At 41.2% G+C, this 23,516-nt stretch overlaps 1 protein-coding gene across 2 annotated transcripts in view; it reads right to left on the reverse strand.

Moving 5' to 3' along the window:
• Nucleotides 1–7,699: 7,699 nt before the first annotated feature.
• wnt7bb (wingless-type MMTV integration site family, member 7Bb) overlaps nucleotides 7,700–23,516 on the reverse strand; it is a 29,562-nt gene continuing 13,745 nt past the window's right edge. For both annotated transcript variants that reach the window (XM_063912584.1, XM_063912576.1), the window contains exons 3-4: nucleotides 13,855–14,126; nucleotides 7,700–9,939 (exon numbers count right to left, since the gene is read on the reverse strand). In XM_063912584.1, the coding sequence (XP_063768654.1) occupies nucleotides 9,460–9,939; nucleotides 13,855–14,126 (752 nt within the window). In that variant the 3' untranslated portion in view covers nucleotides 7,700–9,459. The remainder of the gene's footprint in view (nucleotides 9,940–13,854; nucleotides 14,127–23,516) is intronic.

Raw genomic sequence — 23,516 nt, forward strand, 5'->3', positions numbered from 1 at the left:
TACACGTCCATATGCAGAAACCATGATACTCAGAATTAGAAACACATTAATTTTTCCTTTGCTTTCTGCCCAAGCCCGCTAATTGATACAACATATCCGAACACTGGTAAGGTGATCCTAAAATGAACATATGAAGCAACTACTCTTTTCAACCACATTTAATTTTATATGTGAACAGCTAATTAAAATCATCACTGGTCAAATTCAAAGTAAGGGATTGGTTTGAATGATCTATAAAACATTTTTATTTTCTAATGTGAGAACATAAATTTGATTTGTTGTGTTTACAGAACTCAGAGTAAAGGATCTGATTAACATCTTATGATGATTTCACTCTCTGATGAGATTAACAGCACATATGGCACTTTATGACTTTTATAATCTCCCACCCACAGAAGTTAATTGGTTAAAAAAACAAGTTATTCACAGAATGGCTTTAAATAATTCTTCCTATGAACTATAAATGAAGCATCAAGCTTTGGCTTTTAGTAAAACCTGCACACTGTTTCTGAGAAGAAATATCGAAATAAATCATGTTGTGGTAAGACTCAGCTTCCTGCATCCAAAAAAGATTATGTTGTTTTGGTGCCAGGTTAGGTTCCAGCTAAACAAGTTGACACCTGGACTGCAAATTAAATGATTGCTCACATTGCTGATTGGAACCGACTGCATTACTCAAGCCTTGTTGGTACCCTAGGTATGTGAAATCGCTGTAACATCGAACATAAAAATTAGAGGAGTTTTCAAATATTGTAAGAAATGCATGGTTTAAGCCCTTTGCAGGACAAACATGACTGGTGTCTTCTTCGTTAGAGGGTTAAACAGCATAGAGTTTAAAGTTTACTTGTAGATTTTAAGTGTTAGGTGCTGCTAGGCTAATCGAGTCAAAGCTAGATTAGCTTTGCCAGTCTGTATGCTATGCTATGCTAAGCTAACTGCTGGCTGTAAGAGTGTATTTGATGGACAGACTTGACTGTGGTATCAATATTTTCATCTTTCTCTCAACAAGAAAGCGTATAAGTATATTTCCAGAATGTATGTTTCTGTCTATTGGTTTAACAGTATGGTTGACTGAACAAATTGACAGGTCATTTGGAAAACTGCAGGTTTTCTCATAGACTGCAGGCTGGATCTCATCCCCACATCTTCTGCTTGGTAATTCTAGCGGGGTATTAAGAAAAGGAGAGGAGCCTGGAGGAGGACTGTCAGTGCCAAAGCTTTGCCTTAAACAAAGACATGTGTTACCAAAGGGATGTCAGCCTGCCCGCTCCCCAGCACTGTGTAACTCAATATCCCCACATTCTCATCCACTGAGGGGGGTTCTTAGGAAGAAAGGGTTAAGTATGTTGATCAAAGGCTCAATGATGGACCAAAGGACTTCTCTAGATCATCAGTGTGACCTCGGTGCATCCATCAGCCATTAGGACGTCAGGACTGCGGCAAGGCAAGGCCCAGTTGGTGTGGAGGCAGTGGAGGGGGGAGGAGGGGGGGTTGGTGAGGGTCTCTGGTGCTGACGGGCCTGTGTGGTAGATGGGGAGCTGGTGGGGGGAAACGGGATCCCACAGAGACAAGAAAAAGAGGGGAAAAACTGGGAGGAGGGTTTGGCGGATTAAAGCCCCAACCAGCCTTTAACTTTTCCCAAACCACATGGAGCTGGTGTCCAATGCCCTACATATTCAAAGGCATGTACACTAGCCCACTTCCAGCCGGTGACACAGATGGAGACAGAAATATACAAGCGCTGGGCAACCAGTTCCTCTGATGTTGCTTTCCATGCGGTGCGCTCCGCTGACAGACCGAGTTAGCCATCAACCTTCCGAAGCGGGAGATGGACAAGTTCACTTACGTTAAGCAAACGTTGCCACCATGCTACTCATCATTACCTGCCACAGACGCTTAATATCAGGATTGCTTCTTGGGTTTGACACAGCTGAAAAAGCCATTAAAAGTAGTCAGATAATTAGTTTGAACAACAGGGCTCAGTGTTTCTTGCCGCGCACTTAGCTACATGTTGAGTTGGAGCTGCTTGTGTGTTGTTCCGGTGACCTTCCATCCCCATGGAAAAGCAAAGGATTCAGCAGAACTTTCCATGTATATGACCCACATCATGGAATCTCTTCACCTCCACCACTGCTCTTTCCACAGGCTAGACAGGGAAGGATGATACACTGGCACTGAATCTCACTGGCACTAGCTGTATTTTGGGGTTAGCTATTCCTGGACTATTCTCTGGACCCAACTCTTTAAGTGTCGCCCTTTTAGTGGAGCAAAAGAGAAATCTTCTTGTTGCTGGAGCTACATTTGGTTGATTTACAGTAGCAAACTAATTAACTGTGCCTCTTAGTGAGCTACGAGATGAGGTGAAGTTGCTTGAGGTGAGCAAATTACTTCAAGACTGATTTTTGGATCTTGTTGACAACATTTGCGTGCTGTGTAAGTTAACCAAAACATTAAAAATGCCAATATTTTCCAAATGGCAGCTGTGGAGTTTCAAGTTCTGTGGTCTCAGCTGTTCAGCATATTGATGTTGTTTTATCAGAGCAGATCATTTAGAGTAAAGTACTTGGAGCCTCTCAGGGTTTCTATGGTTTGGACTGAGTTAATTCTTTGCAATTTGGTAGATTCATTTTATTATTTGCACCATTGAAATGAAAGGAAAATTCAATTTGCTAAAAGGATGAATAATGGTTAAGTGAAATGAATTGCTAAGTAATTAAATGCTGCATCCCTGGAAATACTGTTCCTCATTATTTTGAAAGCCATGGAAAATGTATTTCCAAGACATCATTTGCAATCGTCTTCATAAAATTTCTAATCTGCTTCTTCTTGAGTGCTGGTCTTCTGCTTTGTCTCAGAGTGGGTGAGGGGGGTGAAGTGCTAAGAAAAAGGGCCTTAAGGGTCTTGTAGTTATCCCTAGGTGGAGTCTGCTTTTAGAACCCCGACCTCACTTCATGAAAACAAAACATGTGGAGAAAAATAACCTCAAGGAGAAGCCGTGGCCTAGCCAACCACTGGACACTGAGCAGCACAAAAGCGCGTGTGGGCTGTCCTCGAACTCCCATTGCCAAATGTCTCCACGTAAAAAAACCACTTCCCATAGGGATGTCTCACACAGGCAGACGCAGACACATAGTAGAGGCATATGGACGGAAACACGAGGTGAGGCAAGCAGATAAATAAATGCTTAGTGCTCTTAAAATCCACAGTGTGAGCTTTACACACACGTGAACACAGACACAAATACAGCAGTGCCTGGGGTTAGACCCATCCCATCGCCTCAGACTGCTGATGCTGTCCTTACTGTAGCTGTGAGGCCTGAGGGCGTCACCGCATAAGTATTAACCTCGCTCATATTTTACAAGCACCGCTTACTGCCCCAGTCCAACATAAACAGGTGTGCATGCCAAATTGGGCGTCATTACTCCCCAGGCTAATGTCTTGTCTGCCTATATATAACTTACACTTGAAAAAATGTGGTTATTTACACTGATGTGACAGACATTTTTGTCTGACAGAGTAATATATAAGAGAGAAACCTGCTCTTGTCTTTATACAGTTGTTTGGTTAAGCAAAACTCTGTTCTGCATCTTCCCTCTCTTCTTTTATTATTTAAATGTAATCACCATGCACAGTCTTTGCTATTAAGTTTCACAGTTGATTTCAGTTGAGTTTATTTTACTCTGCAACTAATTCTAAAAAAGGAAGCTCAAATCATTCTGAAAAAGGCCTCCTAGATCTCTACTGTCTGTGTAAAAGAGTTAACTCACTGTTCTGCAGAAGCCCAAAGCACGCACCAGAAACAGAGACCCACGCTGGCACATTATGTGGACAATATAGTTGCAAATGGATGGAGGCAGTCAGGTAGCGTTCAGAGTCCTCACAGTCTGGGGTCTTGACGATCCCCACTTTGCCTTGTGGTTTATGATGTCACACACGGCTCTGCCTTTGAATGGCCATGTGTTCCTCACCACTAATATCAAACAGATGATGAGAAACCTCCAAATGATGGTCTTTCACTAAGACAAGCAGTCAAAACAAAGTTAAAGGAACACAGAAAAACACCAACAGATCACATGAAAAAAAAAAGACTATACGTTCTTAATTGTCTGCAGGCTCGGTTGTGGGCAGCGTTTAAATTCTCAACAAAGGAGAAGAGCACAATGCAATTTAACTTTTTACATTAGCATTATTATGTTGCAAAAACTGCTGACTGCTAAGAGATGTTTTCAGCACAGTAGTACTTCCATGTTTTTCCATATTGTATCACCTTAACCAAAGCCTTCACATCCTGGAATAACAAACAAGACTTAAAGGATTGCCCTAGAATAATCCATCATCCCTGGGACTGTTAAACATCCCGTTTCTCAACTGAGGAGAAGTCTATAATTGAAGTGCGGCGTCTGGAAAACAACAATCCTTTTCTTCTCACTTGGTATCTGGCTAATCTCAAGCCCCAGCTCAGAAGACCTCTGACTCCTCCATTTTTTATTTAATCCCTTCATTTGGGCAATTTATTTTTTTGCCACCCTGACTTCTCTTCCCCCACTCTCGCAGATGTGTCTTATCTCCGAGAGGCCAAGCTTCTGATCCGAACGTCCTGTCTCACTTTGCCAAAGTTACAAATTACAAGAGGAGGCAGAATGTTGGAGCTAATTCAAAGGAATTTGGGAGGGCTTCTGTCACTTCACAAAACAGGGAAGAAAATTTAAAAAATGACTTGGCATAAAGCAATGAAACTCTGAACAATAAAAGCTCTAAACTAAAAGTTGTTTAATATGACTTTGGCTGAGATCCATTTAATTACCCAGACAGTCAATATAAATTCTCTTTATATCAGATAGTAAAAGGTTTTGTCAGCCAAACAAGGAAATCACTCTGTGGGATAGACCTGTTTTGCGCTACTTTATTGGCTCAAATCATTTTAGTTTAGTTCAGTTTTCTGTCTTTCCTGTTCTTTCCCATTAGTGTCATTAATACAGACTTTTTTACATCCTTTTTGGATTCAATTGAAGCTACCATGGTTTCCACAAGCTATACAGACCCTGATTTGTCTTGCAAGTGAACTCTGAATAGCAGAATCATACGAAACATTTGCATAAAGTTAATAAATGGCAGCCACATCCGTTTCAGTGATGTCAGTAATCTTGCAAATGTCATCCAAACTGTCATCCGAAATGGAAAAGATGGTGCGTTTTCCCAGTGTGAATTCGACCAGAGGCCTTAGCTCGCAAAATAAATCCCAATGAACTAATGATCCTGACACCCAAACAATAGCTGCTTTAGAAGAGAAGGCGCACACAGCTGATTCTGTTTTTCTATCTCATATTTTTAATGACAAAATGTTTGTCAGAAACAAATGGATTTATTTTTCTCAATCCAGGGCATAGTATGGGGAGCTTATGTGGTTCCGGTCCCCAGGGCTTCAGACTACTAACAAAACACATCTTACTTCTGCTCTGCTGCCCGCCTACAATGCTTTTCACATACAGGAGGACGAGTGGGAGCGTCCAGCAAATGAATGAAAAAGCATGGCTCTCTTTCACAGACATATACATAGAAAGAGCCTGATGGAACCACTGACAGTGATCAGGTCCAGAATAGTAATTTTTGATTTATTTATTTATGTTGTCCCTCCCTGTATGAAAAAGTACTCCACTTATCGGGATTGTGAAAATGATAAATAAACTTTTATGAGGGTTTTTATAGGCTGAATCGGTTTCAAAATATATATTGCCATGCTCTGCACGTAGTCCCATAGTTGGTTCGACAGCTGCTCCTACTTATATAGTGTACCCACTCTTTCTCGAAACCACTCTCAATTAGCTCCTCTCCTAAATAACCACTCTTTTCACTTGCAGTTTCCGGCTACACATGCACCTCCTTGTTTCATCAAGCCATCCCATCCATCTCAAAAACACCCTCACAAAAGAACTACACTCTAGTTTGTGTGTCGAAAAACAAGAGGCACACTGAGCCACTTCCTTTTCACATCAGGTCATTTGCATGAAGGCCCTCGTCCCATTTAGTGACTCCGACCGCTCTGCCAACACAGAAAGCATGAGGAGAGACTCGAGTGTTGAGCCTCTATTATCCTGATCATGCAGCAGCCTCATTCAGTTTTCCTGAGTATTATGAACATAGCGTCATGCTTTAAGAATACACAGCTTATATCATCTGCTATTCCAAGAACAGAAAATAATCAGAAAAAGTGTTACTCCCGGTGTCACAGGTGGGTGAGACCACCCAAGACAGACCACTGAGAAAACACCATCATAAATAATCAAATTCTGCAGGATTACTCTGGATCTATTTTGTGGGGGATATTGGTTTTTCACTTTCACTTTGGAAAATAACTGTTTTCCATAATCCTCCTTTTTTCCTTCTCTTTTTGTGTTTCTGATCACGTTTCTGCTTGACACAGACACTGAGAAGACGCTCCTTTCCATGGGAGAGATAATTGACTTCTGTTCCGTGCGTGCCACAATCAAGACGGAAGACCACAGCGCATTATGAAAATGTGCTGTGTACAAAACAACGTCAGCAAGTCAGAAAACGGCTTGATTTATTTATTTTTTGATTTTTAACGATCTATGATTCCCTAATGCATTTGCCAGTGACTAAATTAAGCCTGGTTGGAATGTTTAAATAACAGACTTCTGCATAAAAATTGACTTCAAACCTTGAGACACACAATGAACAGATTTAATATGTTCTTGTTTTCTTTATAAGAGGATCATTTATGAAAATAATAGCTTTGGATGGTTGTTAAAACAGTCAATATGGGCAAGTGAACACTGAGCAGCAACATTCTTGTACCGACATGTGCTAAACAATAAAATGAAAAATGTGGATTCCTTACTAAGCGTTCAGTGGTACACTTTCCTTTATGTGTCATAGTACAGATTATCAACACATTAAAGACACATCAGCATTCTTTTTGCAGAAGAAATATCAGAATAAGGCTACAGTATATGTTAGATATGTTATATTAATAAGTTACTGAGTAAATATGTAAATCTATATATGAAAACGGTGTTTGATCCATCTGAGTAATGCCTGCACTAAAATAAAATAAGTTAAAGACTGATGCTAATCATGCAAAATGCAAGACATCTGTCGCTAAACCTCTAAAATATCTGGTAATTATGAATGTGCAAAGGTTATAAAACATATCTAAACACATTAATAAAATGTTAACCCAGAGATAAACTGGCATGTTTAGTCCATCAACCTCACATGACCTTGACAAATATAGTAATATAGATTAAAGCTGAATAGAACAACATTAATTTGTCAACAAAACAAAAAGTCATTATAAAGCACTAAACAATACACAGCCCAAAGACTATGGTTTATTAAGCCTCTTTTATACGGCATTTATTAAAGGAATCATTATGAACTATTGTGAAATCCATTATTTACCTTCATTTAAAGGATTGATACCACTCTCAAGTCTGTGTGTCAAGTTTGGAGCTAGAGTCACAAGACAGTTAGCTTAGCTTAGCTTAGCCTTGTGAAAGAGCCAGCTTGACAATTCCCCAAAATTCAAATGAATAATGATTTGTGATTTGACAGGGAGTTATATGCCTCAGAATACAGCATCAAGGAGCGCTGATCTTCTGGAGCCTTGTCATAACCAGCAACCAGCGGAGACACTTCACACAGGGCCTGTTGTCTATCAGGAAATAATTGGTGCAGCTAGCTGTTTAGTTTTTATTGGTTTGGCCCTCATTCCAATCCATTAGGATAACATTGTACTCCAAAGTTAAAAGCAATGATCAGGGACAGCTGAGACATCCCTGAAAAGGAGGTTCCTAAAGTAATTTCGAAGAGGAAACAAAGGCAACAGTTGAGTGCTTCAGCTTTGACCCACTGTAGCCTACATTCTTTCGTGGTGAAACCTACATTGTTGTATCACCATATTCCCAGATATAGAAGTACTTTGTTGAGTATGGGCTAACTGATGGATATACGGTCTAAAATGTTGTTAAAAAGTTGTAATAAAGTGGAATTATCTTTTTGAGCAGAACTAATATGAGACCAAGCCTTGTGTTAAGAGAAAAAGTGGATACTTTAAACTATAAAAGCTCTTCCGGCAGCATAGCAGACTCAACACCTTTATGTTTGTATATATCACAGCTATAATATGCATGGGTGGATTGTTGTAATTAATTATCATTCAACTGATCACACTTTGATATCCGAATATCCCTTTAAGTTGACGGCAGACTGGTTCAACTCCAAACCGATATTTTATCAATAAACTGCCAAACTGAGTCAAATGGGAGTTTATTTAGTTGTCATGAGTCGTATCTGAGTAGAAAATATCAGTGCAGCACTCAACAACACATCCAGCAACATGTCAGCTTTGTGTTTAATAAATTGAGGAAGGATCTCTGCAGTTAAATGAGTTTTCTTGCTACTGTCTATCAACTGAAATTGCAAAAGCATCCAAATATATATTACTGCTTGGGGGGAAAGCAGCACAAACAAAGTTTGCTACAGTAAAAAAGAACCAAGGTTTTTGAATGTGAAACACACTGTAATGACGTTTTTGTTGACAACACACCAGTAGCAATGAAACCTTTTTTCTTTCTTTTTTCTAAAGAAAAGATAAAGTGTTTTAGGGATGGGGGGTCATTTTCTAATAGACACACATTTTCAGTCAGAGTTTCTAAAAAGTATTTTTCTTTACACTTAGTACAAAAAAAGACATCTCTACCCGTTAGTGCTTCGTTTTAAGATACTATAACATAAATAAACAATTTATTTTCAGTGTTCAGAACAGACAGTTCCAGTGTGACTGGAAAACTAACATACTCCACCATATTCCAGTTGGCAGCAGAGGGTTTAACAGAGTTCTCCACTCAGATTTTGGCGCACCCCAACGCACCATACTTACAAAATGTTCTTCATGTCTACAAAACCTCCAACATAAGCCCCAGCCAATTTTGGGGATTCATTCGTGTCAAGATTCACTTTTTTTGAAAATACGACAAAAACCCTTAAAATATTTTCAATCAAGGACTTGACAAATATCTCCCAGTCACCCCTCATCAGCTGCTGTCATTTTGATCAACTCCCAGGTTACTGTGTTTCCTCTCCATGCACGAGTCTCCTATGAATTTAACAATTACAAATCCCAGAGTTCACACCGGCCTCATTCATTACCTGTAGTCCCAACTTCACTGTGGATACATCAGTACATGAGCACAATCTCTATGCAACAGTAAAGTTCTGGGGTGTTACCTACGGATATTTAGCATTTACTTTCTGAAAAAAAATAAGATAGATTCTGCTGTGCAAAACGATGCCATGAAGAGCTGGTAGTGTAAATTCCATTCCTTTATTTTAAAATCTCTCACTGGTCCACGTCACACTTGTATCTCGTTCGCTCGAGTCTTCGTCATTCAGCTAGTCCTTGGCGCCTCACTTCCTGGCACTGAGTTCCTCGTGTCCTTATTTGCAGGTAAACACCTCCGTCCTCTCACTGCACGTGTTGCACTTGACAAAGCAGCACCATTGGAACTTACAGTTGCACTGCCACACTTTGGTGTACTGGTGTGTATTGTAGCCCCGCCCGCAGCACATAAGGTCGCAGCCATCTGTATGTGGCGAGGTGCGGTTGCACAGGCGTCCCTGGGTGCCCACGCTCCCCGTGGCTGCGTCCTCCTCGCAGTAGTTGGGCGACCTCTCGATGTAGACGAGGTCTGTCTCCATGGGCTTGCGGTAGCCCTGAGTCTGCTTCACCTTGAGGTGGGTGGGCTGGCGCAGTCGGCTAGCCCGGACTACCTCCACATGCACGGCTTCGTTGTATTTGTCCTTAAGTATGTAGCCAATCTCTCGGAACTTGGGAAGGGTAGTCCAACACGTTTTGGTGGTGCAGGAGCCCGAGACGCCGTGGCACTTGCACTCTAGCTTCATCCTTTCTTCTAGTACCTGAAGAGAAGGAGAAGAAACAAAACATTTGTAGAACTGCAGAAAATATAGACCAACCCTAACCCAAGTATTTTCTGGGGAAAAGAACATGAAAGTGAAATTTGTATTTACAGAAACAATGTCCTTGGTGCTTAGTTCACAGGTTTGTTCCGACAAGGTAGGCTAGCTTTGGAATATTGGAACTAAAATGTGAGCTGCTGAGTCTTTCCACCTGTTTGTGGATAGTTTGTAGTACCATTAAGATCGGATAGGAGTATAGACACACCGATGTAAATCAATCAAATCAGTTTAGACTCTCCCCAAAAACATTACCACCTGTTGGTATAGCCAGTAACTCATGTTTGTGGATTTGTTGATTGGTTAGTTGAACAAATTGGACAAAAAAGTCCCAATTTGACATAGCCCACAAAGAGACAAGTTGACAGGACATGTATAAATATAACTTTTATATGTGTATGTAGAATACAACACATGTTAACCCAGTTATGCATATTTGCAAATTGCTATGTATTTTCATGGATATGACTTAAAGAGACACAAATACAAGCTGTTTATGGATAGTGAAATAATTGTGGTAAACATGGGAATTAACTTCTGTGGGTTACTTATATTAAAATCCACTAAAAACTTCCATCAGATGTTTATTAGATCTTTTTGGTGTGTTAAAACTGTGCCAATGGGGCATTGCTTATCTGCATCCATTCTTCTAGTATGCAGTGATTGTGCTGGCAGCACATACTGTTAATTCATTTATGCCAAAGGTACTTAAATCAAATCAAAATTTGGCTTGAGGTCAGAGCGAGACATATCTCTGAGAAGTAGGCAAATCCAAGCGTATCTGAATCCTCTGCCATGGATGACTTGTAGTTTCTTGCCCCGAGGGAGGGAAAATTGCACATACTCGTAATATTCCATCCTGTAATTTTGTCTACCTTCCATACACCACATCAAAGATGAAGAAAAATAAACATGGCTCTTATAAAACTATCAATCATCCTGCATAATTAGAATCTAGATGATTTAGTCAATAATTGTTGCACATGCAGGACAAAACAAACTCAATCAATTGTTTACAGCTGGACGAGAAACTTGAGGTTTATTTGACCGCTTCAACAATGTGATGAATAGAAGAAAGCAATGTCCCCACATGCATGAAAGTGGATCACAGTTATAGATTCAGATGCTTTTAGTCAAAGAGTCATTTTAAATGCAATAATGTTACATTTTTTAGGTTATTCCCTTACTCAGACTTGGACTTAATTTCTCTTTGAGGTTATGTCCAACATATGGTACACAGGGCAGAATGTCTTCTCCTCGAGGCCTAATCCTGCAGCATATGGGAAATATTGTGCGCTGTCGTCAGTGTTTAAGTGTCAATCCTTTGCCCGGTGGGACTCAGAAAGCAAAAAAGAACCCTCCAAATATGTAAGAATGTAATATGTAAAAATGTACCCTCTTCATTTTCTGCAGAACTCTGCTCAAGTAGTAGTCCTGACATGACTCTTTTACCCAAATCAGGAATCCCCCCCACTCGCTTGAACGAAGTGTTTGGCTTTGTTGTATAAGATGTAAGTTTGGTTGGCAGGGCATTTTTCCAGTGCAGCTTTTTCCTGGCACGTCGCCTCGCCAGAAGAACAACTCATCATTTCTATCAGACACTTACGAAATGTACATATGAGTTGTTCAATATCTATGTCTTTTCTTGTCTGTGGATTCATGTGGTCACATGTTCCCAATTTCAGGCCATTTGATTGAAAAAACATGAGCTCCGCCAACTGCAGTACATAAAAGCCGGGGTCAGCTGTCAATCACGACTTGCATGTTGATTCAGAATGAGGATTTCCAAAAATGTACAGTGCAAAAAACCACAAGGAATGCCTAGCATAAGGAGACTGACAGATGCATGGAAACATTTACTTAAACTGTGTCCATCAAAGCCTCCGATCGGTCACTAATTAGTTCAATATGACCAGATTCCCATCTAAAGATCACTTGTCCAAGACATGTCGCCGGTGCAAGATGAAAGGAATCTGTTGATTCACTGGGTGTTCTTTTACATTCTGGTTAGTCACTGAATTTCTTTGCAATAATGGTTTCTGTTTCAACAATGCTTCTTATCAGTGATTACAAAAAACAATCTCAGCTGGATCCCATTGGCGGAACCACTTCCTTCCTCATCAGGATCATTTTTATGAGCTTGTTTTTTCTATTACTGACTCTTTGTACAAATTTCCATCCTACTTGCTGTCACATGATACATAAATGAACAGCAATGACCTGCAGTGGACATGGAAAACAAACACAATCTACACAACTACACCAAAACTATTCACAGTAAAGATAGCCCAGCAGAATGGGAGGTGCTGCGTCTGTCGGCCAAAATCTGATGCCGATCTGTCAAGGTCTAGACTACATGCAAATCCCAGTCTGAACTCCAGTCCAAAGCCTGGTGGTAATCCACCAGAAGCTGTTTGGTATCTGCCAAGAACGTGAGAAAAACACTAACTTGTGCACTTCTGTTAACAGAAAGCAATAATGAAGAGATGCTAAATGCACATGTGAATCATATTTATGGACTATGAGCTCAGACCTCTGCATCCCTAATAACCTCTTCCAGTCTAAGAGAGATTTCGGCTTTATACTGTCTCAGTAAAGAGGAAATCAGACTTTTACACATCCTCCTAGAATCCGAGTTTCCGAGCCCCAAAGTCAGAACAGCAACAGTGCCAACTCAAACCCTGACAGTCCAACATTGCCAGCACCCTGGCATGCAGCACAGACCCTATCAGTCTGCTGTGTTAACACCGGCATTGTCGGCCTGCTTTCACACCCTGAATAGACGCAGTCAAATGGCAGTGACATGTTTTGGTACTGTGCAGAGAACTGCAATAATATCCTGTTCCCTTTACACTTCATAATTCCATGAAAAGGAAAAAGGGGATGGCGGCTTTCCATCTGGCAACAGTTGCCCAGGCCCCATTTTCCCAGTGGACACGATAAAGCCCAAGTTATTAATTAGATCCATTTGTCAACATAGCATCATCTTTTCTTTTTTATTTACCTCTTACACTTTCTCTATTTTCCTCCCTTCATGACTGTTCATGGATGACTAATAGAAAACAAACAAGTCCATGAAGAGGTTTGCCAATGCACTCGCCCAGAAATAAAAGACGCCCTCTCAGATATGTAAATAATTGGCTGAAGCAAAGCAAGCTGCTGAACTGGGTGATCGAGCAGCCAGCAAATTATTCAATCACAGTGCTTTGTCACATGACTGTGTGACTTAGCTCTTTATCTGGGACTGTTTGCTCTTCTGCAAAGGAACACACTAGCATGTAAGCATCAGTGCTTGAACTCATGCACATTTATGAAGGAAGAATTGTTCAACTCATCAAGGACTCATGTTAAGGATCATTTTGCTTTATTACATCTTGGATCTAATTTCCATTACTTTAGCCATCATTTCCATCGCTCACTATGTGAGGCAACCACTAAAGCAATGATGAGGAGTCCAGCAACATTGGTAAGACTAAGTGAAGAAAGTAAAACCATCTGCCAACCTGTAAACAAACAAGGTCATCTAGACAACTCCATTTTTAAATGGAAACTAGATGGAGCTCGCCTCAAAAAAAAGAGGGATTCACAGGAAATCTGCAAGAAGCACTTGAAAGTCTGACTGTACACTTTGATGGATGTTTTTAACGGAAAGTTCAATAACTTTCTTTTTGCCCAACTACTATCTGATCCAAACACATTCCTAGATTCCAGCAGTTACCTTCAAATGTGATCCAAATGTAATAAAACATCAGAAATACCCAAAAGATTGAATGAGTTGCTCTAGTTCAAAATATAATATTAAAAGGGCTCTGCTGTTGCTTTCTGTTTAACCATCTGGGATGACAAAAACCTCTTTACCTTTCTTCCTGCCTCATTGTTATGCAAGTTCATCAGGCGGCGCGGCGTCTTTTTAATCTCGCGGGCATCCACGAAGCGGCGAGAGAACTCGATCCCGTACTTGATGTCGGCCGAGCAGCCTCCCCACTTCCAGCCTTCCTCCTGATTGTTGTAGCCCTGCTTCTCCCGGTCGCAGCCGCACTGGCTCAGGTTGCCCTGGCTGCAAGCTGCCGTGATGGCGTGGGCCACCCCCGCCGCTGTGATAGCGTAGGTAAACGCTGCTTCCCGACTGCCTGAAAGAGGACAAAAAGGACTTATTTTGAAGCAGTAATGGAATTAAATAAGATAGAAGCAATAAGCATGATTTTTTTTTTTAAATGCCACAATTAAGCTTTTGTATTTCTTTAAAAAAACACAAAACCTTGTACACATTCCCTCTTTCTAAGTATTTGTTTAGTTACTTTAATAATGCTGATTTTTTTACCTTGTAAGTGCACTTACTTTGCTTGCCTCTTTATTTGATATGTTAGGCTACTTATTGTATTCAGCCCTTTTTCATCTGTACTGTCCCCCACTGCTGTAACAGTGTGACTTTCTCTGCTGTGAGACAAATAGGAACTTCTTATTCTTAATCTAATGCCTAAGACACATTTAAACACATCACAGCTATCCATCCTACGTGGTTTTGTGAACCTTAAACCCAGACAAATTGTGTATATCAAATCAAAAAAGCTTCCATGTTTAAGGGAAAGTCTTAGCATGTTTTAATAATATTGTAAACATAAAAGTCCTTATTGAGGTAGATCACGGTCAACTTCAGTACAGAAACGCAGCACTTCAACATGAGTTGAAGCAGAAAATGTTGACCTTGATAAACAGTAGAGAAATTCCAAGTCCATCCTCTAGATAAGCTACCAACGTCTCCTTCCCTCTCCTAAAGAGCTTTCCTCCTGCACCTTGGTGGAAATGTGGTCACATTTCTGACCGCAAAGTCCTTGGGCCCAGCCTGCAAGAGTGCAGTGTTGGAATTCCAGCGTGGGGAGAGCTGGTCTAGGTGCTGTCCAAAGTGCTGAATTCCTCCACAAGAGCACCTTGTACTGCTGCCCACACTGCACACAGCTGGGGGCTGCAGGTCTGCCTGCTTCATGCACACTGCTCACTGATGAGAAGGGAGACTATCTCAGGGCCAGAACCAAGACTGCACGAGACAGGATCGGCAGCTAAACCTAAACGGGGGATATCATTTGACCTGTGCTTTGTGTTATACCTAAGAACCGGTGTGTTAAATTGTCATTAAACTATTTTAGGTCTTTTTCTTTCTTTTCTGTCATCAGATTATGTGATGATGAAGTAAAATAGGAATTAGAAAAATGTAAACTGCTGTCACTTATGCAACCGGTACAATGCAACATTCACATTGCAAAAACAACCCGAAGGACAAATGTGATGTCTTCAAACAAATTAATTATATAAAGCTTCACATTCTCATATTTTGATGAACCAGATTCACCCTAATAAATGAACTAAAAAATCAATTAGCTTTTCAAATTGTTGTTGATTTTTTCCCCTGTTGATCAACTTTATTTTTCACCACATGGAGAAACCACGTTTTTGTCATGGAATCATTTTGTCAAATAAAAGTTGTTTGGAATAACAATGATGGATTCAAAATAAATAAAAAAGTGGACAACACAAGGACGACGGTACACATTTAGCCAAAAGGTCTATGACAGTACCCAATGCCATACCAGTCGTTTCTCCTTCTAAATATCTCAGAGTTCTCTACTTCTCTCCTAATGGCTGCAGAGGCCTGCTTAAAATGCCTCCCCTGGTCTAAAACAGACTGTGGGCTATTACAACCTCAGTCTTCCTTCAACTGGCAGTAATCTGGAAGTGGCCGAGCAGCAGAAACAAGGCTAACCGCAGAGCAGAGAGGAATGTCTTTTGATGTATGTTGTGTAATGTACTCTGTTGCAATTATTTGGAACTCTCTAGGTAAAATGCATTTTTCTGCACTTCAGACAGCCTAAAGCTCCTTGATGATTTATCATTTCCTCACTTGCTTTCACAGAAACAGCCAAGGAGCTTGTCAGAACAGTTTGGCAAACAAACATCACTTTATTACGTCAGATCCAAACAGTAACAGTGTTCTGGACATTATAACCTGATGTCACCGCACGCTGCAGACTATTTGGGTGTGAAAAGCAAAGGATATTTCAAACCTTATTAGATAAGTTGTTTGTAATTCTTGTAACATGTAGTACGACAAGCTGTAATAAAATGTGATGAATTATGATGAGTTAAATCATATTCCACTGTATTGAACTATTTGGCTGTAACGTGCTGAATCCTGTCCTATGAGACATATTTACATTTTTAAATGAATTGTGTTTAAACAAATATACAAAACTTTCTGAGTGCATAAGGGAGCTGCAAAACATTCAGTACCTACAATAAATAAACCGTCAGACACTGCAGGCACACCCACATTCATGTCCACCAAAAACCAAAATAATATCCCAAAATGAGCAAATGGAGAAATGTTTACATCTGCAGCGGCAAAGTACATCAATAAAGTGGAAATTATAAGGAAATAAAAAACAAAAATGCCTCAGTATGGCCTGCGTAATTTTCCCTGACCAAATAAACTTTTAACAATTTTATAAAGTTACTAGACGTAAAATCTTTGCTTATTTTAACTAAGTTAATGGGCCCAGACAGTGCGGTCAGATAGAGTCAAGGCGGCTAGCACTAGCTGGAGCCTTGCCTTGGTGTGAATGCTTTGCATTAAGCAAAATAGTAAAATGTACTTATCTGTTTGGGTTTATATTTGCCTATTGCCTAATTGTATTGCTCTTCTTGCACTACATATTCCTTGCTTATGTGCGGTCATTTGCAGCTTTTATATTTCATTTCCTTTTCTTCTTCCAAGGGATTTTTTTTGCACCTCTTATTCTAGTCTCAGGGGCTTTTTGTGAACTTTCACAGACGTTTTCACCCAAAGCCACTGTTAATTTCCTATCTTGGCACTGATGCTGCAGAGCTAATACCACGGCCACAGGTTTGCCTGGTGGGGACTGACTCACAACCACTTGCTCCTTTGGTTAGCAGCAGAACTGTGCCCCACCAGCTTGTGGTAACAATCTGCTGCCCCCACCTCACACACATGCACAGATGGAGGCGCGCAACCATAATGTAAATGCATTCACATGCATTCATATGCATGGAAATCCTCGGTGACCGGCCACATAATAAAAATACACAAAACACTCACACCGCCCTCCACCCTCACACACATACACTGTTAAAAACACATTTGCACAAACAGAGCGTCACTATAATGTTTAAAACAGGATAAAGGCAGTTTCCAGAGAAAGGGTGGTTCCCTGAGCCGTAGATGCTCGCCCATTTCTGGGCCCATTGAGTTGTGCTGCTCATGGGGAAAATGATGATGACGGGGCTTGTACTGGTTGTCACCCCCTGGTGGGTCTGGCAATGTCGAGGCTCTGCATGGCCATAATGAAAGCCAATTACACAAGGCATGGAACTGTGGCGATCAAGACCCTCTTTTTTTCATTGTGCAATGAACCAAAGAACATCGGAAATCAGATTTTCTAAATATGTTGTCCGCTCAGTATATATATCCATGTGAATGGAGCATTCAACCTCCCTCTTGCCTATTCAATCACATTATGTGTGACGAATCTTAATATCAAAAACATATAAACTACAATCAAAACTTTCCCTCCATACAAATGCAGCATTATGCTTGAACTTCAGTCAAACTTCTTCAAGGCTCAAAGGTTCCGAGTTCACTGAACAAAACAAATTCATAAATACAACCACAACAAGGAAACAATGCGCTGTTGTGTCGGATGTTGTGCGTGCAGCATCGTTTTACACCCCGTGCCTTCAGGAAAAAGGCTGTGTGGTTGATGAAATGTGGAGGAGAAAAAGCACCCATCACAGCCACTGAAAGCCCTGCAGAGCCTGGCCCCAGAGTCCTGACAGCCCTCCAGGAGGAACCACCCTGGGATAGCCTCGCTAGCTGCCAGTGGAAAATTGGAGTGACCAAAAAACCTCAATGAACTTGGAAACATCCAGAGGAGAAGAATGGAGGAATATTAAACCAGATGTCTAATGGAGTTTAGTGGCAAGTGTCTGCTACACTATCCAAGAAAGTAGGGAGGAAGAAGATCAGCCCAGCTACACTTAAAAAGGTACAAGCTTTAAAAAACAAGCATCCTGTAAGGGACTTAAACCAGAGATTTAATGAAAGCTACTGGCTCAGAATGCCTTGGCCTTCACACTAAATAACCAAAACCACTTTGGACATCGTTGTGTCTTTTGACCCTCAGCTGAAACTGGGACTCAAAAAGAAATTTCTGCATGTAGTGGCTTGCCGCTAAAATGGCAATCTGTGTTTATAGCCGGAGGCAGGCACACCGCTAGACAATTTAACATGACACAGCACAGGAGATTTACAACCGATGATACTTTATGGGCATTGCTGGTATAGCAAAGGCTAGCTGATGTAGTAACACTGTCTCTGACCTCAACAGGACATGGTTAGGCTATGTTGCTGACAAGAGAGGAAAGGGAAAAGACATATTGTAGAGACCTAAACACGAGGCTGTGGAGGCCACTGCTCTGTCCAAAAAACAAACACAAAGTCAATTTAGTTTTTTAGCACATATACAGCAAACAGCACCCTATTACATCTTGTACTACATTTCAGAGTACAATTTAGTATTTCTTTGGTTACTATGATGACCAAACTCACCTGTTCAGAGACGCTATTGTATCTGTGGTGCTTGTTTAGCAATTGTTCAATGTTGTATGCTAATGTTTAGCATCTGACACTGAGAAAGCTACTGACAACCAGATTCATATTCCTTCTTTGTGTCAGTATACTTAGCCACAAGATGCCCTGAAGAAAGCTGATGATTAGCAATTCAGCACAGATAAAACTTTATTTCGGCAAAGGTGAGGGGGGCCGGATACAGTAAGAGGGTAAGAGAAGAAATTCAGCTGATGAAAAGGGCTTGAGAGAAGTAGTTTAGGCTGGAATACTGGTGGGGGTCTTGCCAAGCAACAGGAAAACACACATATGCGCACACACACACACACACACACACACACACACACACACACACACACACACACACACACACACACACAGACACAGACACACACACACACACACACACACACACACACACACACACACACACACACACACACACACACACACATTTAGAGAGGCAGATACCAGCAGTGCAGTTGAATGGCCTCTCCACACAAGCCAAGCCTGTTGGTGGAGCAGTGAAGGGGAAAGCTTTTTAAAGGCCCCCTCATCCCGGACATGCACTCACACCCCGGGGACAGCGGAGGGCTGGATTGCATAAGAAATGACATCTCAACAACTCAACGATAAACTGAAGTTTCAGAGCTTCATATCCATTAAGCACAAAGGCATCCTGTCACGGACAAATGGCACTACAGTGAACAAAGGGGAAAGTGTCACCTGCTGGTGGCTGGGGGGCTTTACACTTGTGGTGATGTTGACTGATTAACTTTTTTCTTTTTTTTTCTAGAGCAAAGAGCAGTTGTTAATTCCCCAAATTCAACACCCCAATTACCCACTCAGTATGTTTTAAGGTGGATAGGGAGGTAGTTGTTAAGATGACTGTTTCTGGAGCTTCACTGACTTCAAACTAATCTTCTTAAAAGTTGTTTTTCCTACTTATTCTGGATACTCTTTCTACCTTGTTGCACTTCCACTCTCCTGATAAAGTGAAAAACCTAAAGCCAAAAAAGTCACTGCTCTCAAACAAAAGAAAAACACAACTTTATAAAGCAAGATAAATGCTAAATATGAAAAAAAGAAACGTCAGCAAAAATGGAATCAAATAAAATCTGAGATAATTTGAGACGTTTTGTAGCACTAATTGTATGTATAAGTACTTGAAAATGATTCAAATAAAGATATGTTTCCACACTGTACATATATAATAAAGTTATGACACCCAGAACACTGAAAAACAAGCTCTAACCAATGCCTTGCCGGCGCTTGAACAGTGTCTCCAGGGCCCCATGGAAGGGGAAGAAAATTGGAGGAAAACCCCTTGCTTTGTATACCAATCACTAGAACTGACTAATGCGCACTCTACTACTGTTTTCCGTTCCGCTTTATGTACCGTTGCTATGAACATATGCTCCCAGCAAATTATAGAAAACGCTTGTGGTCTGTGAGGTTTGCAGCTTGAGGAATTAGCACAGTCTTGTTCCTGTACAATAAAATAATATTGTTTTACCAGAACTAGGCTCCACATTCTCAGTGTACTCACATCATGGAGCTGGGGAAGTGACACGCTTTGGCACAGCCGCTTACTGTAGGGTCCCGAGTTTGATTCATATAATAAGGAGGGCTTTGAGCTGTAAAGCTAAAACAATTATGAAAGTATTTAACGTTGCCGGTATTAAATGCTAAGAATTTAAGTAAGCTGCCTCCCAGGCATAGAAAATTGGGCTGGCAGAAAACATCTCAAAAGCATCCTTTTTCTTCCCTGATCTCCCTGAGGTGGAGATAAAGCTTTTTGACTGAATACCGAGACTTGCTAAAACAGGCACAAATCCTGCTTCCCACCCTTTCATCCTAATAATGAGACCGAATCAGGATCTCACCTGCTCAGATCTGGAAATGTAGGCCTGTATGTGCCCAACACGGTAATCATCAGGTTCATTTGAGGACAGAGTTGAGGATTTTCCTCAATTTCTATCCCATTTGACTTGGTTTCATCTTCAATGGAAACATATTTACTGAGATATATATCAATCCCACATCATATCATTGTAGACATCATTATCCTCATCACTATAATCAGCGAGTCAAATATGCCACTGATGACATGTTTCCTTTCTTCATTACAAAAGAAACCTCCAGACCTAACATTTCCATATTCGCTGATGTTCATCAAACCCTCAAATAAAGCCCAGGTCTCTTCACATCCTCTTCCTCCTACCAGCGTCTCTATGCCTCAAACCCACTGGCTCTCGCTCTCACCTAAGTGGGCCAGTAGCGGTGTGATTGTTGGCACATGTAAATGTCCAGTGGCGGCCTGCGTGTAGAGAATACAGTGATCGGCCTGGGATTGTGTGGAACAAAGCGCACTGTGAGATTACAGTTGATCCTCTCGCATCCTGTTTCCTCCTGCGTCTAGCGGCCCTGGCAGACACAGACAGACGCAGATCCCACCGATAACACAGCACCGCGGGGAGGGGAGGGGCGAACAACTCACATGTATACAAGCGCAGGGGCCCGAGGGCCAGGGTCCAAAACGACCCCGGGCCACGTCAGCAGACAGACAGTGGGTGGGCAGGAGAGAGAAACAGGGTGAGGGAAAGGAGAGGGTCCCCAGCTCCCGACACACCCACACAGTCTGAGACAGAGACATAGCTGATGAATGAACAAGGGGCCTGGCGATGATAGCGCTGTTTGGCTGCGTAGGACGAGAGGCCCCACCCTAGATACAGACACATGTTGTGGGCAGGGGATGTGAGGCGAGAAATTGGGAGAAAAAGAGTAAGAGATGACCTTTAACAAGCCGCGATGACCACAGCCCACACACTGTAGAACAACAACACATCTGACTCCCCTATCTGATAAAAGTGAGGGGAAACATCCTACACATTGGAACACACACACATGTATACGACTGCTCTGTTTCCCTGGACTCACATGGAGGAGGGCAGAGAGGATTACGGCTACCCACATGCTGATGGGCTGAAAAATAGGCCTTTTATCCACCACCGTTCCACCATAACACAATGCACGCATCATTTGCACACTGTTATCCGCATAGCATCAAGCACTTGGTTGCCTGGAAGTGAATCTGCAGATTTGCTGGGCGCTCCGCACTTCGATGCATCAGAGATATTTGATCTGGTTCCACGATAGCAGCCACAATAAAGCATTTTTCATGATAACGGCAACATATTTTTATCTTTTTACAGGATAACAGAATTGTGTGAATGATTACATATCTGAGCGGATAACCACAATGTGCCCCAAGGCTGTACAACCAACACGAAACTAATCCCACAAAGGGAAAAACCTCTGCGGCAGTGAGATGATTGATGGTTCTTTAGGGGAGTTCACCAGTGTCAAAGTACCCAATTGTGTGCTCGTGGAAAAAAAAAGCCAGTTTTGAAGAATGAGTTTTTGACGCTTTAGTACACGAGGCCTGGGTATAGCCAACTCACTAAGCTCATATGTCAAACGGGATAACTTGGTACTTTTTACAAGGAAGAATTTAACTCCCTCATGAAGACAGTCTTTAAAATATGAGGCAAAGAAATGTGTTACGTTTTTAAGATTCATTCTTTCTCCTTCAAGTTATTTGAATAAGCACCAGGTTGTCGGTGTTTGTGGGTTTGGTTTCAGAGTAAGACTGACTTACTTGCTTTCAAGGAAAGAATGTTTATCCTGTAGTTGATATTTAACTTCAACGTCTGTTTTTGAGGCCGAATCACATAATTTAAGAGGAGTTTGTTGAAAAGTTCAGCTGGTCGAAATTAATATTTCAACTTGCATTTCCTTTAACTCCGTCAAAACGAGAAAACAAAGCACGAATGGAACCACATGGTCGTTTGAATAGATTTTCTTGTCCGTTCATTATTAGCCTTAGGTTGGGCTGCGATGTTGTACTTGCATTCTGCAGGGATACGATTTCACCACAAATGACCATCGACTGATTCCGAGAAGGAGAAGGATCTCAGCCAATGCATTTATAATCTGCAAGTATTTTGTTGTCCTTAAATCTTGTAGTGCAGCGTATGAGAGGAGAAATGCTGGATAAATAAATGTATGGCTATTTTAGGCCACATAATTGTATTGATTGACTACGACTGGCACTGTAGTTTATTTATATTCCATCTGATTCTATGTATCAAATAACTGAGAGTTGTTTTTTTCCCAAGAAATCTGCTCTGAGGCCGTCTTCTGTACAACCTACAAATCCTCATACCTAATCCTAAAAAAAAGACTGAGAAGGTCAACTGTCAATGGCTCAAGCCCTTGTGATAAACCAGTAGCAGTTTTAACTGTGGTTAACCTTGTGAATTGAAACCTTTATTACTTAGTTCTTGTTTTTCTAGGGGATAACAATCTGGTTACAGCATTAGTTTAGATGATGAAATGCTAAATACAACTTAAATCATCAGTAATGGACACCACAAGGATTCTTAAATAAGAGCCAAAGCCACCATCAATCTTTCTCATTTAAGAATGTGGGGTAATTTCAACTATAACAATGTAAAAAAAAAGAAGCTTTTTTTAAAAGGGCATGGAGTGTAAACCAAAAATCCAATAACTTCTATCAACCACATCCTCTTTGTACTTGTCCTCCTCCACTAAACAAAGTACCCACCTCAACCCTGAGTTATGTCTGGCTCTATCTGTGTGTGAGTGACCTTTCCCCTCCTCTCACAGGGCGCTCTGCTCGGAGCGGTCCTACATCTCCAGCTCCCGATCAAGTACGTGCCTGTCCGGGAGTTCTTTCCACACAAGTGGTTTTCAATGAACCTGCTGACTTAAACATCCTTTATCTGACTTGACGCTGGTTTGGCCCCTGCAGCTCTGCAGTCCTGGCAGGTGGATCGCCCCCTGCCTTCACCACACT

This window comes from Eleginops maclovinus, chromosome 2 (assembly GCF_036324505.1).
Source record: "Eleginops maclovinus isolate JMC-PN-2008 ecotype Puerto Natales chromosome 2, JC_Emac_rtc_rv5, whole genome shotgun sequence".
Classification (NCBI taxonomy): Eukaryota; Metazoa; Chordata; class Actinopteri; order Perciformes; family Eleginopidae; genus Eleginops; species Eleginops maclovinus.